General features: G+C 36.8%; 2 protein-coding genes across 2 annotated transcripts in view; one reads left to right on the forward strand and one right to left on the reverse strand.

Moving 5' to 3' along the window:
* Positions 1 to 440, reverse strand: part of RIOK1 (RIO kinase 1) — a 46,997-nt gene extending 46,557 nt beyond the window's left edge. Inside the window, exon 1 of the mRNA XM_044667880.1 lies at positions 43 to 440. Coding sequence (XP_044523815.1) covers positions 43 to 113 — 71 coding nt within the window. The 5' untranslated portion in view covers positions 114 to 440. The remainder of the gene's footprint in view (positions 1 to 42) is intronic.
* CAGE1 (cancer antigen 1) overlaps positions 202 to 20,523 on the forward strand; it is a 108,932-nt gene continuing 88,610 nt past the window's right edge. Inside the window, exons 1-2 of the mRNA XM_044683686.1 lie at positions 202 to 290; positions 768 to 865. Of these exons, the coding sequence (XP_044539621.1) occupies positions 202 to 290; positions 768 to 865 (187 nt within the window). The remainder of the gene's footprint in view (positions 291 to 767; positions 866 to 20,523) is intronic.

The raw sequence follows: 20,523 nt of genomic DNA on the forward strand, positions 1-20,523 counted from the left end.
AGGAGACGGAGTCCGAGTAGCACGCCACATGACTTTTCTTACCTGTCTGAAGAGTCGGCATCATCAAACTGCCCGGGGACAGCTCGGCTCATGAGCTGTTCCCGGTAGTTCATATCGGAAGCAGAGGGTGCTCGCCCACCGGGCCAGACTGGGGCGGGGGCGGGAGGGGCGATAGTGGTAGTTCCAGGCTCCCCCGTTCCGATGGTACTAGCGCCACTCCCCCGAGAACACCAAGGGCCGCGTGGTCACAGGTTCACCCGATTCTTTGGCCCAGGTTGCGTCCTCTCCACGTAGAAAACTGAGCGGATGGAATTCACACAGTACGGTGGCCGAAAGGGACAAACAATAAAGCCAAAAAAAAAAAACCCTCGATGCTACCGATTGGCTAACGAAAGCGAAAATAAACAGTAGCGCTTTCAAAGGTCCAGTTCTAGGACAACTAGTAGAAGACTCGACTTTCACTACTTCTCTCCCAAAGGAAGCTCCTAAAAACTAGCACGTGTTCAATATCGCTAAATATATAAACTCAGCCGTTTGCTCGGCCCCTCCCGTACTGCTGCAACCAATCCACTCCCTTGGCTTCGCGAGACACGTGGGAGAAAGGGGGGGCGGAACCGAGAGAGAAGTTAACCTATCAAAGTTCTGTATACTGCACGTTCTCTCTTCCGGGATTGGCTGAATGCGAGCATGTGTCACAACAGTGGAATCTTCTTTCTTCTGGGCTCCTAACTGCCTTCATTCTCCAAAACCATCTGTAGGTGAAACAGGTCTCCTTGTCTCTCCTCCCCCACCCGGGAGCCCGTGCGGGAGGAACGGAGCACTAGACCCGGGCCACAGACCCAGGAACGCTCAATGGAGGCCGAAAGTGAGCACATGAGCATTTTTAAAAACTGTTGGGGGGCTGTGGTGACCAACAAAAGAGAAATGTGAAAGACTTTTGAAACATGAAAACCAATACCATTAAAGAAAGAGATGAATCTTCTAGTGTGCTCCTGTAAGTGCAATGCCACCCCTTTAACTCCCTATCCTAAAAAAAGAGAGGTAATGTTTTTTGCCTCCGCTTAGGGGTGGTGTGCTGCTGGTGCGGAATGTGGTAATTACAAGTTATCCAAAGTGGCTAATTAGGTTGATTTGTTTGGATTAACTCTACTTCCTATACTGGGGAGAACTGATAGGTGGGGAAGAGGGGAGGCGTAGAGAGACGATTAGGGGAAAAGGACGCCACAATTTTTTTTTAAGCATTCATAAAACATTTGGATTTTTTAAAGAACTATGGCATAAATGAATTCAGATATATAGCTGCTTAAGTTACTGTGTTACTGAAACTCAGGTAATAAAAAGAGAAAGCAGAAAATTAGGGGAAACTTAAACCTAACTCGATTTCTATAGGGTTTTTTTATTTTGTTTTCGATTTACTGAGAAGTATATGATTTGCTACACTGTGTGAGTATGGATGTGGTTTGCTGCACTATAAAGAGTAGATATTTATATAGATATAAAGGGCAACTAGAAATTTGAATCCCTCAAGCAGAATTCTTAGAGTAGAATACTTATTTAAAAATTCAACCAGTTATGAATGCTTCCAGGAACAAATACAAAATGCTTTCTTTGGCATTCAAAACTTTTAATATCCAACTCGCCTCCTACCATACCAGCCTTCTTACACTTTACTCGTGCACCATGAAATCTTTGATCCAGTGACGCTGGCCTTCTGGCTATTCCATCAACTCATCTTTCAACCCCGAGCTTCTTTCTGGCTGTCCCTCATACTTGAACACTCGCCATCCTCTGGTCTGTCTACAGAACCTCCATGACTTACTTTAAGACCTTTAAATTCACACTTCTTAAGGAAAGTTTCCCCCAACCCCTCTTAATTCCAATGCCTCCCCTCTGTTAATTATTTACTACTTTACTGTGTCTATAGCATGCTTTGCAGAGAGGAAGGCAGTTATGTTGTCTCCCCCTTTAGATTGCCTTGAGAGGAGAGAATATCTTGCTTCTTTTTGTTTCCCCAACACTTTGCACAGTTTGTGGGCATAGTTGACATCTAATAAATATTATTGAATGATTGACTCCTAAATCTTTTAAACCTAGATTTTTCTCCTGAGGTCTAATTCAGAATCACCAACTGCCTGTTATATATTTGCAAAATAATATCCTATAAGTATCTTCATGTCTAAAACAATCTGTTGTTTTAGCCCCAAAACCCAGTTGACCCACCAAACTTGCCTGTTAGAGTCACCTTCATTCTTTTAGTTATACGGGTTTATAATGCTGATGTGTTAGAAGCAAAACATGAAATGACTGAGGAAACAAAGGTTTGATCTTCTGAGCATATCAGTTTATTAAGGAATACATACCAATTACCCAAGAAACTGGGACCAGTCCCCTTGCTCAGTTTAGGCTAGGGAGACTGATCTTTATACCTTAAAAACAATCAAATGAAACCCATTAATTAAAAGGAAGCAATACAACACAATCCGATTTCTATTTAGACAAAAGATTAGGGACTTTCTAAGTTGGGAGGGAGAGAGTTAATAGGTACAGTTTCCTGAATTCAGACAAAGAAATACAGATTCTCCCCTAATATCTGTAAACAATCTGAAAAAAAAAAAAAACCAAAAACAGAAAAATAACTAATTGTTCCATAAGAAACCAGTTTTCAGATCAGACATACAGTTTGCTTGAGATGTAAAATTATGAGAAAACTCCTTACATCAGTCTTAAGATCTGATTTTCTGGTCAACATCACATGGGTCCTTGGTTAAGGGTCTCTAAACAGCCACAGGTAGTCTAATTTCCTGGCCACATAGAACTAGGTTCAAATAATGCATAAGGTTTTTTCCCCAGTTCCCAAAATTGGATAAGGTTTTCTCATGGGACAAAATTTGGGGTAGTCCCATAATCAAATAGAGAGAGAACTAGCTCCAGAACTGAGTCACAAGATGAAGTCAGTATGGTTCACTCAATTTCCATAATTAACCACTTGCCTCCCCTTCCATTCCCTCACAGATGTATATCCTCAGCCTCTCACTCTACTTCATCCTACATATCAGTCACTTGCCACGTCTTACCATTTCTACCTCCATGATATCTTTTGAATCCATCCCTTTCTTTCTGCTTACATAGATACCACCTCAATTAAGGCCACCTACCACATGCCTAAACCTTTGCAAAGACCTCCTAATTGGTCTTGCTACCCTAATTACCTACTCCCTATCTGTTCTATATGCAACTTCCAAGCAGATTTTTTTAAGTGAATATCTAACACTATCACTCTCCTCAATAAACTCCATGTATTGCCTCTAGAATAAAATACAAAATTCTCTGGCTTTTAATACTTTTCACAACCTTTCTCCAACCTCTTTCCAGACTCCTTATATATTCCTTCCCTTCCTGCTCTCTTCTGTACTGCTAAACTGACTTGTCTATACATCACACATAGACCTCTGGTTTATATTTTTACTCCATCCTTCCACCTGGAAAGAATTCCATCCTAAACCTCTGCCTTGTAGAATCCCTCACTTTCATCAAAACATAGCTCAAGCACCATCTTCTTCACAAAGCCTTTTCATATTTCACTCCCCCACCAACTAATATTGTTATCCCTAACTACCTTGTAATTAACTAACGTGTTTATCCTATATTTATATATGTTTAGTATATACTTATGTTCGTACATATCATCTCCCCCTAGAGAATATAAACTCCCTTAAAAGACTAAATGAGACAAGCTTCTACCTTATGGAACCCCAAAACTAGTAAACATCAGTAAAATATTTACATAGGATACTTGCACAAATAACTAATGGGATATCATAGATGAGTTAAATGTCTAAAAGTAGTGTCAATCAAGTACTATGAATGCTCAGGAGATGGAAAGGAAAAGTGAGAAAGCAGAAATAAAGTACTAGGTATCCTTTCTAGGAATAGCTTCAGCAAAGGTAAGGACTTAAGGAAGTCATTGTTTGGTGAGGTAGGGACAAACAGTGGTAGTGAAGTTTGGCTAGAGTTCAGTGCCCATAAAGTTGTAATAAAGGTGGTGATAAACAATAGTGCCAGTCTGTGGAGGATTTTGAGTGCCAAGAGAGCAATCTTGGAGAAGCAGGATAATTATGAAATATAAGCCCTTTAGCTTGAAATTCACGCCTTCAAAAATATGGCTCTAACCCACCTTTCTATCCTATTCACCCTCATGTACTTGATATCCAGATCAAACTGGAATGACTTCCCCAAATTTGTCATTCTATCTCCTACCACCTTGCAAGACAAAGTGAGGAGTTATGAGTTAACAATTACAATGCTTTGAAAACTTTAAAGTGCTTTAGAGAACTTTAAAGTGCTTTAGAAATGTTAGGTATTATTGTTGTTGTTATTCAGGGTATGAGAAATAGGGTAGATAGACAGGAGAAGGAATATCTTGGGTGAGGAACACTAAGAAGATCAGTTTGCCTGAGCCATAGAATGCATAAAAGAGGAGTTAGTTATAAGAAGGCCAACAAGAGAAGGTAGAACCAGTTTGTGAAAGGCTTTAAATACAATACAAGGGAATTCATACTAGAAATTATAAGAAGTAACTGGAGTTTATTTATAAGGAGTGTGACAGGATCAGGCTTGTGCTTAAAGAATACCACTCTGACAGCAGAGTGGAAGATGGATTTGAGAGAGATAAAGGAAGACTCAGAAGGCCATTATTCAGGCAAGAGGTGATGAATCGAGTAGAATGGGGTAGTGGTATGAGTAGGTAGAAGGAACTAGAGCAAGACATATAAGGGTGAGTTGTTGGATATGTGGAATTTAAGAACATAAGGAGTTGAGGATGATACTAAGGTTCCAAACCTGGATGTGACTAGAAGGATGGTGGTACCCTCAATAAAAATAAGGCCATTCAGAAGAGAGATGAATTTGGGGGGGGGGAAGATGAGTTTTGTTTTGAAATGGTGACTTTAACATACCTCTGACACATATAACTTGAAAAATTCAGTAAATAGCTATAGCTGTAGGGTAAATACAGGAGAAGAGATTAGGACTAGAATACACAGATCTAAGTCTCATTTGCAAAAAAATAAGCTGGGAGCTGATAAAGTTAAGACATATATGGCACGTAAAGAGAGGATAAAAGAAAAGAGGAGACAGGACTAAACTTTGTATTATACACAGAATTAGAGAATGAAAGAAGATGGAGAATGATCAAGCCAGGAGATTAAAAAGAGGTAGGTGATCATTCGGGTAGGAGAAGAATTGAGAAAAATCAATACTACAGAAACCCACAAAGGTAAGAGCATGCAGGAGGAAAGAGTGTTCAGCAATGACAGTTGGTGCAGCGAATGAAGAATTGAGGGTAAAACATTGGGTTTGGAAATTACGAGATCATTGTTAAATTTGGAGAATGTGGCTTCAGTCAAGCAGTAAGGTTGGTAGCCAAATTACAGGGGATCAAAGAGTAGTTGAGAGGAGAGTAAGTGAATGTGGTAAGTGTGGTAAGATTTTTTTTAGGAGTCTGCATAAAGGAGAAAAAGATATGCCAAGGTAAATGGAGGGAATGATAGGAAGAATCATGTGAAGGCTGTTGTTTTTTAAGAATGAGGGAAACCTGTTAGTAGACAGCAGGACATGAGCCTGTTTGTTAGAATGATAGTGAAATAAATACTTAAGAAATTTCTATGGAATTAATGGATTGCCTGGAGAGGAAATAAAAGTAGGAAGATCATTTAGGAATCTTTTGCAATAGATAAAGCAGGTGAGAATGAGAGACTGTACTAAAGGGAAAAGAGAGGAGACATGATGGGAGAGATTGAAAAGTACTTGACAAGTATTGAATATAAAAGGGAAGGAGAAGGAAATTAATGATATTTCACTCAAAACAAAAGTTTTTAAGTACAGGAGAATAGTGTAGTCAGAAAGATAAATAATTTTTGGAGAAAAATAAAAGATTCTTTTTGGGACATGTTGAGCTCACACAGATGGCTTCAAGAATCCTTGCATGCTTACTGATAAAAAGTTTTTCCCTTTTAACTTTTCCACACAGTAATTACTAATTCTTTATTTTCTTCTTTTTTTCCATAATTTTTCCAGTCCCTGTCATGCCTCTTCTTTCTATTATAGACCTAAATGATAGAATTTACCTTAAAATTTTACAATTTTTCTGAGAATTCTCAGGAGGACTCAGTCTTGCTCCTCCTTTTCCTTAATTTTTTTTTCTCATTTTAGAAAGAAAAAACAAGACAGTTCCTAAGTGCCAGGTCTTCTGTATTTATTTTTTCTGGAACTTTTATCAGTAACCACCACCAAACCTTTCTATAATTAACAATGACTGTTTCTCCTACTTGTTTAAACATAAATCTGCCATGCTGGGTGTTGCTTTAAAACAGATAAACAATAGCTCAAACTTACTAATTAAAAATTTTTTAAACATTCAAATCTTTTACCTTCAAATCCTCTGTATGTATTGTTAATGCAAACAAATTACAACTTTATTTAACTTTTTGCTTGTTCTCCTATTCCTACTTGTTCAAACTTTCTCTAAACATTTCCCATAGCCTCTCATTGTCTCTTTTGAACCTTGATTAAAGTTGTTTAATAAAACTGCATGTGTCATGTTTCTTTCATATTCAGTTCCAGCATTCCTAGTGCCTTCTTCAGTTTATTTTCATCGGTCATTTCTAGGGCACTCTTAGCTCTCTCCCTTTCCATAATAGCTCCCTGTTTTTACATTCAAATTAAACTGTAATCTTTAATACCATAATTCCCAATACAAGAATTTCCACATTTTTCAAAGATAAAATTTCCCCTCAACCATTCTTACTGCAATAGTATGTAGTAATTGCTAGTCACAGTAGCTGCTTTTATTTAAAACATCAATAGGGATATTAATTAGAGCTAACAGGATTCTACTATTAATAAATAAACAAATCACGGCTGATAGAGACTATAATTTTCTGAAGGGCTTTAAGTGTAACTTTTTCAACACCTTTCTAATCACTCAGATACTGAAGTCATATCTTCAGTTTTCTTACCCCAGTTTATTACAGAAAACATTGTTTTACTTACTTTTCAGTGGCATACTACAGAATAAGCTTTTCCCTCTCTGTGCAACAGAAAGGTTAATTAATCCCAACTGAACTTACTTTTTTACTCTTCTGGAGAAAAAAAAAAAAACGAAGATAGTCCAAAATGTGGCCTTAAAAGAAATCATATTCCTAACCACAATAAATTTGCAAAACCAAAAAAAAAAAAAAAAAAGGGCTTCAGCAGGTCTCATTTTCCATTTATGATATAGGTAATAGTCTAAAACCCTTTAAATGTTGTAATTAATACATGTTGATATTGACTTTACACGTCATTCATTTTCTGTTATTCTTAAATTTATTATAACTTCATAGAGACTTGAGTTTTTATCCACCAGATTTTCCCATTCATACCACATGAAAAATTGTCACTAATATGTTCAATCTTTTCAAATAATAGGACCAACATAATTTTCCTTATAGTTTTATTCACTTATGGGGATAAAATGTGCTTAAACTAAAAGAAGAATAACAGGAACATGATGGACCCATGCTCAGACTTATAGTAAAATAGTTTTGCAATAGTTTAGATGAATTTATAACATTGCAGTGTACAATATAATTCAGAAGTACCTCCAGTGAAAAGATAATAAACAGAAAAACTTATTAATTATTTATTATGTCAAACAACATACAACATGCCTGATATTTACCAAATTTATTATCTTTAAAGAACATGAGATTATTAAACCTTATATAATTGCCAGAAGGATATCAGAAAGCAAAATCTGTTCCTTTGTCAACCAAGTGGACCTTAGGATTATTATTGGAACAAATACTTTCAACATAATCTCCAGGTCCATTGTAGTATCTAATCCTGTAAAGTCTGATGGAAATAAAACTCATCTCTTTAAGATAGCTTGCCAACTCTGAATAATGATTTCCATATTCAGAACCTAAAGTTCTAAGTTTCAAATTCCAAGCATTAAAAGTATAATTCAGAATTAAGATGTATCACTTTTAAAGGCAGGAGATTTAGAATTATTAACCCTTCATGTGAACATTCATTACTTTGAAACAAGCTCAATTTTGAAATTTCCAATGGAGAAATTAAAGTATTCCACTTTGCCATATATTTAAGTCTCTAATTATTTTAATGTCCAGTCTCAATGTAGCCTGCATTGATAATAGGGGGAGAGAAAAGAGAATACTAATAAAATTATTTTTTAACAATTTAAGTTTTACTATTCACAACCTCTCCCTACATACATAACCCACCCAGCTGATCTGACCAAGGGTAAAAGACAAGAGTTAGGTAAAGATTGAAAGCTTCTATTAATATGAATTTATACAGACAGTACAAAATAAAACTGCATAAGGTAATAAAAACAATTGGGGTTAGTGTTTTCCTTATTTCCTGCAAGGGGGCAAAAAGTAAGATACAGATTAAAAACACAAGCATAAACAGAATGGATACAGAAGACTTTGGCATAAACTGGTCTCTTTAGGTGGCAATATTGACTCTTAAGCAGCTTTTTGATTCCCCTTTTCTATTCCTGAATTACTCCTGTCTACTGCTCCTATCACTATCACTGTCCCTATCATTTTCAGATTGTTTTGTCATCATTGTGTTTTGAGTTTCCATTGTCCCTTTTAGTGGGCAGTGGGTCCCCAGGGCCATCAATCTTGCCTTGGTTTAAAGAAAATTATACATTTTTCTTTGATTTCTTTTTAAAAACATTTTCTGGCAACATGTCCTTTTTTATTACAACAATGACAAATCAGGAACAATTTAGAGAATTGTTTCTTTGCTTTAGACATATAAAATGACTTCTATTAATACAGGTTCTATCATTTGATATATATTGAAGTTGAATGTGGCTTCCCTTTTCTTCCTGCCACAGCTCCTTTATGATAGCTTCAACTGGGACAGCTTTTTCCTCTCCTGTATTGTTAAAACTACAAACTGAATGCAGTAGCCTGGATTTCTCTCTTATGTTCTTCCTAACCTATAAAATGCTTATTTACAAAACACTAATCTATAAAACATTTATCTATAAGCCCATACATCTTTTTGCAATAGATTTAAATCAGGCCTGGTAAAGCTAAAATTTGAAGGCTATTTTTCTTTGCCTATTGTATAGCCTTTGTTACTAGTTTTAAATTTGAACTTCCCAGCCCCTGATTTCTTCCCTAAGGAGAGCTAAACCTTTGAAGATATTACTGGTAACTCAATGCAAAATTCTTAAGTGTAGTCTCTTCAGATTCTATTATTTGATTATACCCAATTCTTTAACTTGTTAGCTTATTAAAAAACATTGCAAAATTTAAACTTAAGACCAAATTACTGACAAATAGACACCATAGACATGCAGACAAAGTAACGCAAGTGAAGTTATTCCTCTCTGTCATATAGCTCCCTGCTAAGATATTTGTAGCCAAATATTTGTACTCTTCACTTGGGGACAGAAAAATGGAGCAATTTTGACAATTCTTGCTCTAAGACACTGATTTTTTTCCTTATTGGGTAAGCCTTTTCTGGTTGACCATTGGGCTTTCCCACTCAAAATATCTGACCTCCTCTAAAATAACTATTATTCAAGAGTGGTCTCTATTTTAAAGCTTCTATCACCCATGCTTTTGTCTAACTATATTGTAGGAATTCTGAGTGATCTCTATCACCAAATGTAACAAATCTACACCCTTACTTACCTGAATTTAAGTAATTTCCTACCTAACTAAATCCCTACCTAATAAGACCTTGAGTTACTTCTTTACACTCAGTAAATATATTAGAAATCTATAAAACATCAAAAAGAATAACACACAGGACACAAAATAGAATATAAAATAGAAAAGGGCCCAAAATAAAAAGAGGAATCTCCCAAAGATGAAGTTTTACCTTAACCTTAGAAGTGGGGAAAGCTTTGATAAGGTGGAGGTCCAGGCCTCAGGGGTCCTCTGAGGGGAAAGGCCTCACAATGGAATTCCTGAGTTCACATAGAGGGGCCCCAGGAGCCCAAAAGGATGCCAAAGTGTAAAAGAAAAATACTAGGAAACAATCTTCTGAGTCAAATTAACTTTAGTGAGAACACAGAAATCAGTGATCTGCAGGCATTCTCAGTACTGCCTGAGACCCCAAGCTTATAGGAGCTGGCTGGTAGGTACAAACTAGCCAGATTACCCAAATGCAGTTTAGAGGAGGTCTGCCAAACAGGATCTTTCTTGTCTTCCTGTGGGAGCAGGGTACCCTTCAGGGGGTCTCTCAGGTGAGGTCTGTCTTGTGAAAGTTGTACCCTCTTAAGGCAGAGCAACCTCACTTCTACAAGCCACCTGTATATATATTATGGTATAAAGACAGCCAAAGTCATTCTGTAGTTTCTTCAAAGGTAAAATGAGATATCATGAATTTACAGCCTTAGAAGCCCCCGTATACCAGAAACATTGAAGACATGCACAAATTCCCTTTAGCAAGGAAATCGACAGAGAATTCTATTGTTAATTTTGTACTACGATTATTGATTACTAATTCTTATATACAATTACTCATTCAGTCTTCATAACTGGGCCTATTGCTTATTATTAAATCCATAGTTACAACTTATTAACAAAATGCTGAACATCTAAATGTATAAATATATATGTGTGTGTGTGTGTGTATGTGTGCACATATATAATGGGATTAAATGCAGAGGACAAAGGCTATAAAGAAGCATCAAACAATGAATATAAGCTGAAGTTGTTTAATTAAATTATCCTTTACAATCATGACCAGCAAAGAAGACAAAGAAGGAGCAGTCAAAGAAATAGGAAAAGAAATGAAAAGAATGTAGTATCTTGGAAAATCAGGGGGAAAAAAGGCAGGGATAGCAGTGGTATCCAACACTGCAAAAGGTTTAGGAGGTTGAAGACAAAAGATGTTTGTCTTTAAAGATCATGTTTAAATGTTTAAATCCATGTTTAAAAGATCATTGGTGAATTTCGATAGAACAGATTTAGTAGAAATTATATGCTAAATTTCATGGCTTGAGGAAAGAATAGGTGATAGGGAAGTAGAAGCAACATATTCAGAAAACATTTTTTCAAGTTTAAAAAGGCAGAGACAGGATGGGGTGGAAAGAGTTAAGGTTTTGTTTTTAGGATTGTAAGATCTGAGTGTGTTTTTTGTGGATGAGAAAAAATTGGCACAGTGAGGAACTGAAAATGCAGGGCAAGGTGTTGGTAGAAGCAGAATTGGAGCAAAAGAGCTTGGCACAGAGCCTGACACAGAATTGGTACATAGTAAATTTTTGAATAATTGATAAAAAAAAAAGCCCAGGTAAAATCAATCTATATATATTTTTTTGCTTCAGGAAGGGGCTTTTCAGTCAATAGTCCCATAGTTATATCACAACTCTTCTGGTTTCTCAGAATAAAATACCCTTGCCATAGCCTTTCTGCATATATATTAACTCCCTGGTCAGACTGAACTCTTGAGGGCAAGGAGCTCCTGCTTTTGTGTGATTATTCCTTTATTTATGAAGTACCAGATACTCTGTGTCATCCACTGGCTTCAAATACTTGAAAGAAGGGCTGTATTATGGAAGAATGATTTGCTGTATTCTGTTTGGCCCCCCAAAACAGGATAAAGAAGGGAAGGAGTATAAATAGATAAGCCTTAAAAGTTCAATGAAAGGAAAAACTAGAGACATCCAGAAATAGAATGGGTTACCTTGAAATGATGAGTCCTCCCATCATTGTGGTCCGTAAGCAAAGGTTAGATGATCACTTGGCAAATATAGTGTAGTGTGTAAGTAAGAGTGAGTAAGGTGTTTGTTTATCTATAAAATTAGAATAATAATAGCACCTATTTCCCAGGGTTATTGCAAGAATAAAATAGGGAAAGATTCATAAAAGAGTTTTGCAAAACTTAAAGCACTATATCAATGTTTTTATTTATTAATAACTTGATAGTTATTAATTTATATATGTTTATATATACATATATATAAAATATAATTATTTATAGTTTGGACATGATGGCCACTGATCTAACCAGTTTTAAACAGCACATGATTAACTTTTAGACTGAGTGGCACAGTCACACATTTTAGAATTTCAGAGGAAGAAGACATCTGGAAGAATTTAAATAGCTAAAGAAATCTTCATAAAGGAGAAGAGCAAGGCAGAGCCAAGATGGTGGCTTAGTAGCAGTGAAAGCTTTAACCGCTCTGATAATCCTTCCAAACCAACCTTAAAATAATGCCTGAAAACAACTGAAGTCACAGAACCAACAAGGAGATGGACTGAGGGGGCTTTCCTGTGGAAAACAATTTTAAAGATGGGCAGAAAGCCACTTTACACGAGATAAGGGAGAACCAGAAGTAAAACTGCACACAGGGGAGTACAGACTGACAACACACACACACACACACACACACACACACTGTAACCAGGTTCCAAGCTTCAGCATAGGCCAACTTTGGCATCCCAGAACCCTGCCTAAATCAACAGTAGAACACCCTACATTCTCCCCTTGAAGTCTCAAGCCCAATCTGAGACCCTGAAGTCCCTAGGGCTTGGCCCTTTCAAGACTGCAGTGAAGCCCCTAGCCCCAGCGCAAAATAGCTCATAATATTTTAAGTTCTACAAGCCATTAGCAAAAATGATGGAATCAGCAGTTTTCTGAACTCCAATTCCACAAGCAAAAACAAAAAAGGAGCTCAGAAAATGAGCAAATAGCAAAAGAAACACCTAACCCATCAAATTTTATGCAGGCAAAGAACAAGGCACAGATTCAACAAGGAGCAATGAGAGCAAAGCAATCACATGCTGAACTTCAAAGAAAAATGGGAATTGGTCCAAGGCATTGGAAGAGCTCAAAAAGGAATTAAAAAATCATTTAATAAGAGAGGTGGAAGAAAAATGGGAAAAAGAAATTGAGATAATCCAAAAAGAAAATAACATCTTAAAAAGCAAATTTGGTCAGGTTGAAAAAGAAGCACATAAATCCAATGAAGAAAAGAGTTTCCAAAAAACAGAATTGACCAACTAGAAAAAAGAGATTTTAAAAATTCAGTGAAGAAAAGAGTTCCATGAAAAGGATAATTGATCAACTGGAAAAAGAAGTTAAAAAAACAATGAAGAAAAGAGTTCCATGAAAAGAAAAATGGACCAAATGGAAAAGGAGAGGAGCAAAAGATCATAGAAGAAAATCAGTCTTTGAAAATTGGGCAAAAAGAAGCTAATAATTTCACGAGACATCAAAAAACAATAAAACAAAATCTAAAGAAAGAAAAATAGGGGGAAAAAATCTCATTTAAAAAAAACTGACCTCTAAAATAGACCCAGGAGGAGATAATCTAAGAAATATTGGACTACCTGAAAAGTCATGATTAAAAAAAAAGCCTAAACCTCATATTAAAAGAAATTATCAGGGGCAGCTATGTAGCTCAGTGGATTGAGAGCCAGACCTACAGACAGGAGGTCCTACGTTCAAATTTGACCTCAGACACTTTCTAGCTATATGACCCTGGGCAAGTCACTTGACCACCATTGCCTACCCTTACCACTCTTCTGCCTTGGAGCCAATACACAGTATTGACTCCAAGACTGAAGGTAAGGGGTTTAAAAGAAAAGAAAAGAAATTATCAAAGAAAATTGCCCTGATATTCTTTTTTGTTTGTTTGTTTTGTGTTTGCTTTTGTTTTTTTTTAAACCCTTACCTTCCGTCTTAGAGTCAGTGCTCCAAGGCAGAAGAGTGGTACGGGTAGACAATGGGGGTCAAGTGACTTGCCCAGGGTCACACAGCTGGGAAGTATCTGAGGCCAGATTTGAACTGAGGACATCCCATCTCTAGGCCTGGCTCTCAATCCACTGAGCAACCCAGCTGCCCCCCTGATATTCATGAACAAGAGGATGAAATAGAAATTGAAAGAATCCACAGATCTCCTCCTGCAATAAAGCCCCAAATGACAACTCCTAGAAATGTTATAACCAAGTTCAAGAGCTCCCTGGTCAAGGAGAAAATACTACAAGCAGACAGAAAGAAATAATTCCAATATCATGGAGCCCCAGTCAGGATTACACAGGATCTGGCAACTTCCACATCGAAGGATTAGAAGACTTTGAATACGATATTCTAGAAGGCAAGGGAACTGAGTTTACAACCAAGAATCACCTATTTATCAAAACTGACTATTTTCTTTCAGGGGGAAATATGGTAATTTAATAAAAGAAGATTTCCAAGCATTCCTGAAAAAAAGACCAGACCTAATCAGAAAGTTGATGTCCAAATACAAAAATAAGAAAAAGGAAAAAGCATTTAAGGGATTCAATAAGGTTAAATTTTTTTATATTCCTACATGGTAAGATGATATTTCTAACTCTTAAAATTTTTTTATCATTATCATAGTAGTTAAAAGTAATATGCATAGACATAGGGTATGGTACTAAACTGTTTAGGATGATATATTAAAAAAACCAAGGTGTGAAAAAGAAGATTACGCTGAGAGAAATGGGAAGAGAGAGGTAAAATGGGGTAAATTATATCACATAAAGAGGTACATCGGAAAAAACTATTAGAGTGGAGACAGGTAATACTTAAACTTTACTCTCACAGAATTGGCTCAGAGAGGGAATGACAACCAGATTCATTGTGGTATAGAATCCTGTCTTATCCTATAGAGAAGGAGAAAGGTGGTGGTGGGAAGGGGAATAATATAAGGGAGAGGTCATGGGGGTAGTTATTAAAAGCAAAACACTTGTGTGGAATGACAAACTGAAAGGAAAAAGGGCAGGACTAAAAGCAGAAAACAAGATAGAGGGGAATACACAGACAGTAATCATAACTATGGATGTAAATGGGATGACACCAAAAAAAGGAAGTAGATAGCATAGTGGATTAAAAACTAGAATCCTACCATTCAAGAAACACATTTGAGTCGGGTAGATACACACAGAATAAAGAAAAGGGGCTAGAGCAGAATCTATTGAGTTTCAACTCAGATTTCAAAAAGCAGGAGTAGCAATCATGATCTTAGATAAAGCTAAAGCAAAAATAGATTTGGTTAAAAGAGATAAGGAAGGTAATTACATCTTGATAAAAGGTAGTAGAGACAATGAATAATATCAATGTTTAATATATATGCACCATATTGTGTAGACTCCAGATTATTTTTGTTTTGTTTTGTTTTTTAAAATTCTTACCTTCCATCTTGGAATCAATATTGTGTATTGGTTCCAAGGCAGAAGAGTGGCAAGGGCTAGGCAGTGGGGGTTAAGTGACTTGCCCAGGGTCACACAGCTAGGAAGAGTCTGAGGCCCGATTTGAACCAAGGACCTCCCATCTCTAGGCCTGGCTCTCAATCCACTGAGCTACCCAGTTGCCCCCAGCTTCCAGATTGTTAAAGGAGCTTAAGTAGGAAAGAGTAAAACTATACTGATGGGGGAACCACAATATTCCCCTATGAGAACTAGATAAATCTAACCAAAAAATAAGAATGAAGTAAAGGAAGTAAATGAAATTTTAGACTGGTTAGAGTTAATATCTTGAGAGAACTGAATGGAGGTAAAAAGGAATATACCTTCTTTTTAGCAGCACATTGTACATTAAAAAAAAAAAAGCATGTACTAGGGCCATGATGGCAAATCTATGGCACATATGCCAAAGATGGCACTCTGTGGGCATACTCATGCCTCTCCCAGCAGTTGCTCCCTTCCCACTCTCCACCATGCCTCCCCATCCCTCTGCACTTACTCCCTCCTCTGAGCAGAGCACTCAGGTTATGCGATCTGCCTTTCTCCCTCCCCTGTCTGGGTCTAGGGGCTACAGAGAGGTGGGAGTCGGGGAGTCTCTTCTCCTGCCACCCAGCCCAGCCCCACTCCCTAAAAGGTCTACTTTCTTTCTTCTTTCCTAGCCAGCCACCAGTCTGGAGGTGACCCCAGCCCCCTAAATGCTAATTGTGCTCCCTCCTTCTACCCCTTGCTCCCACCCCAAAATGGGTTACAGCCCAGTAGGCAGCCAGGGGGAGGCTGGATGCAGGGGTAGATCCCCATGTCTGCAGGAGGCAGTTTCCCCACAAGCTGGCTGGGAGCTGGCTCTAACCCCTCCCCCAACACAGAGGTGGGGCACTTAGTCTCTGAGCCACCCCTCACAGGCTTCCCTCACCTCCCACATTCCCAGTGGATCCACGCCGACAGCAGCCCCCTCTCTGGACCTGCCTCCAGGAAGGCTGAATGTAGGGGTGAGTCCCTGTGGCTGCAGCTTCCCCCTGATGTGTGGGAGTCAACCAGGAACTGGCCCCACTCTGAACTCAGGGGAGGGAGCACTCAGGCTCTGAGCCTCCTTCCCCCCCCCCACCCCAGGCTTCTTCAGAAGCAGCCCCCTTGCTCTGCTCCAACCCCCTATGCAGCTAAGTGCAAGGTAGGTCCCCATGGCCCCAGGAGGTGGCTTGAGGGGGGGAGGAGGCTGAGAGCCTAGCCTTGCTCCACCAATGTAGGGAGGTAGGCACAATATAGCGGTGTAGGGCACAGCATGCAGTCTTGGGGCAGGGCAGGACCTGGCACAGGGTGCCTAAAAAGTTCACTATCACTGTACTAGGGCATTAAAAACTTCAAAACCGAATACAGAAAAGCAAAGATAATGCAATTTTTTCAGATCATAATGCAATCAAAATTATAATCAATAAGGGTTCATGGAAAGGCAAATTAAAAATTAATTGGAAACTGGTCATCCTAATTCTTCAAAATGGATGAGTCAAAGAACAAACTATAGGGAAAAAATTACTGATTTCATTAAAGAGAATGACAATGAGGAGGCAACATATAATTTATGGGATGGGAGATAGTCAAAGCTATACCTAGGGTGACATTTTATATCCCTTAATGTTTATATCAATAAAATAGAGAATAAGCATGAAACTAAAAAAAAAAACCTAAAAAAACATCAAATTTAAAACCCCAAATTAAAGACTAAATTGGAAATCCTAAAAATCAAAGGAGAAATGAATAAAATTGAAAGTAAAAGAACTGTTGAACTAATAAATAAGGCTAGAAGTTGGTTCTACAAAAAAAAACAAAATAGAGCATTGGTTAATTTTATTTAAAAAGGGGAAAGAAGAGAATAAAATCACCAGTATCAAAAATGAAAGGGGTGATTTCACCACGAATGAAGAAGAAATTAAAGCAATCATTAGGAGCTATTTTGCCTAATTATATGAAAATAAATTTGACTGTAGGTGAAATGGATAAATATTTACAAAAATATAAATTGCCTAGATTAACAAAAGAGGAAATAGAACACTGAAATAATCCCATCTCAGAAAAAAAATGAACAAGCCATCAATGAACTCCCTAAGAAAAATTCTTCAGGGCCAGATGGATTCACAAGTGAATTCTATCAAACATTTAAAGAACAATTAATCCTAATACCATATAAACTATTTGGCAAAATAAAGAAGTAGTCCTACCAAATTCTTTTTATGACACAAATATGGTACTGATATCTAAGCCAAGAAGATCAAAAATGAAAGAAAATTACCGATCAATTCCTTAATGAATAATTGATGCAGAAATCTTAAATAAAATACTAGCCAGAGACTATAACAATATATCACAAGGATTACTCACTATGACCAGATTAGATTTATACCAGGAATGCAAGGCTTGTTTAATATTAGGAAAACTCTCAGCATAATTGACCATATCAATAACCAAACTAACAGAAATCACAAGATTATATCAATAGATGCAGAAAAAACCTTTGACAAAATACAGCACCCATTCTTATTAAAAATACTAGAAAGCATAGGAATAAAAGGGCCTTTCCTTAACATAATATAGATACTACTTAAAACCATCAGCAAGTGTCATCTGCAATGGGGATAAATTCGAAACCTTCCTAATAAGATCAGGAGTGAAACAAGGATGCTTATTATAACCACTTATTTAATATTATACTAGAAATGTTAGCTTTGAAGGAGTTAAAAGTAGGCAAAGAGGAAACTAAACTATTACTCTTTGCAGATTATATGATGATATACTTAGAGAATCCTAGAAAATCAACTAAAAAACTAGTTGAAAATAATAACTTTAGCAAAGTTTCAGGATAAAAAATAAACCCACATAAATCATCAGCATTTCTTTGCACTTCCAACAAAGTGCAGCAGCAAGAGTTAGAGAAATTCCATTTAAATCACTCTAGACAATATAAAATACATGGGAATCTATTTGCCAAAACAATTGCAGGAATTATATCAACACAGTTACAAAACACTTCACACAAATAAAGTTAGATCTAAACAGTTAGAAAAACCTAATTGCTCATTTGTAGGCCAAGCTAATTTAATAAAAATGACAAGTCTACCTAAATTAATTTACTTATTCAGTGCCATACCAATCAAACTACCAAAAAACTATTTTATAGAACTAGAAAAAACAAAATTCATCTGGAAGAGCAAAAGGTCAAGAATATTAGGGGCACTAATGAAAAAAAAATGTGAGGGATAGTGACCTACCAGTACAAGATCTCAAATTATACTATGAAACAGTACTCATCAAAACAATTTGGTACTGGCTAAGAAATAGAAGGGTAGATCAATGGAATAGATTAGGGATAAATGATCTTAAGTGTTTGATAAACCCAAAGATCCAAGCTTTGGGGATAAAAACTCACTATTTGACAAAAACTACTGAGAAAATTGGAAAACAGAATAACAAAAATTAGGTATAAATCAATATCTCACACTCTATATCAAGATAAGGTCAAAAGGAGCATATGATTTAGACATAAAGAGTGATGATAAAGGAAATTAGGAGAACATAGACTAGTTTACCTGTCAGATCTATGGAGAAGGGAAGAATTTGTAACCAAACAAGAGATAAAAACCATTACAAGGTTTGTATTTTTACATATATATATCAATAATTTTGATTATATTAAATTAAAAAGCTTTTGTACAAACAAAACTGATGCAACCAAGTTTAGAGGGGAAACAACAAACTGAGAAGAAATTTTTATAACAAATTTATCTGAAAAAGTTTTCATTTCTCAAACATATAATTTATAATATGTCATTTCCCAGTTGATAAAAAGGTCAAAGGATATGAATAAGCAGTTTTCAGATGAAGAAATCAAAGCTATCAATAATCATATGAAAATGTTCTGAATCCCTCTTGATTAGAGAAATGCAAATTGAAACAACTCTAAAGTACCATCTCACACCTATCAGATTGGACAACATAACAGTAAAGATGATAAATGTTGGAGGTGATATGGCAAAATTGGGACACTAATGTATTGCTGGTGGAGCTAGCTGTGAACTAATCCAACCATTTTCCAGGACAATTTGGAATTGTGCCCAAAGGGCTGTATAACAATGCATACCCTTTGGTCCCGTAATACCACTTCTAGGCCTGTATCCTGAAGAGATAAAATAAAAAGGGGGAAAGTACCAGTTTGTACAAAAATATTTATAGCTGCTCCTTTTGTGGTGGCAAAAAATTGGAAATTAAAGGGATGTCTATCAATTGGAGAATGGCTGAACAAATTGTGGTATATGATGGTGATGGAATACTATTATGCTTAAAGAATAATGAACAGGATTATTTCAGAAAGAGGTGGAAAGACCTACGTGAATTGATAACAGGCTGAAGTGAATAGAACCAGGAAAACATTGTACCCGGTAATAGCTGTGATAGACAGCTATTATTGTCAATACAATGATCCAGGACAATTCCGAGGGACTTAGGACAAATATACCCCTCCAGAGAAAGATCAATACTGGAGTCAGAATGCAGATGAAAGCATATGATTTTTAATTGTTTATTTGGGAGGTTATGTTATGGATTTTTAGTTTTATAAGATTACTTACAAAAAATGAACAAAATGGAAATATGTTTTGCAAAATAATATGTGTATAACCCAGACTGAATTACCTGCCAACACCAAGCAGGGTAAGGGAAGGGAGGGAAGGAGATAAGTTCAATCACATAACTTGGGAAAACTTGGGTGGAAATTTGTTAATACGTGTAATTGGTAAAAATTTTTAAATCACAAAAAAATGAAGAAATTGTAATAGACTCTAAAGAATGGATAGGATTTGAATATATAAAAGAGAAAGAGTATATTCTAAGAGAGGAACATCTAGAACTAAGAAAGTCCTAGAGGCAAGGATGACGGAGATATTTTATTAATTGAACACAGAAGAACCTCATGTAAAGAGCAAAGATATGTGTGGGGGGATAGTGGGAAGTAAAGTTGGTCAACTAGGAAGACTTCAGAGCTAGAGCAGGGATATTATAAGATACCATGGTAGGAAACCAGACAGCATTGTCAGTTTTTGAGCAAGGGATATTAAGTAGTTTTTAAGGGTGGTGAGGGTGAACTAGCATTTCCTGGCTAGAAACAGATTCCCAAAGTTCCCCCAAATTGACAGGAAGTAGGCTAACTGGCCATGCTCCAGGGACTGCTCCCTGTAGATTAGTACATCCCTCTCACACAAGGATGGCAAGAATAGAAATGGTGTGTGGAATAAGT

Source organism: Gracilinanus agilis, chromosome 1, assembly GCF_016433145.1.
Source record: "Gracilinanus agilis isolate LMUSP501 chromosome 1, AgileGrace, whole genome shotgun sequence".
NCBI classification, from domain to species: domain Eukaryota; kingdom Metazoa; phylum Chordata; class Mammalia; order Didelphimorphia; family Didelphidae; genus Gracilinanus; species Gracilinanus agilis.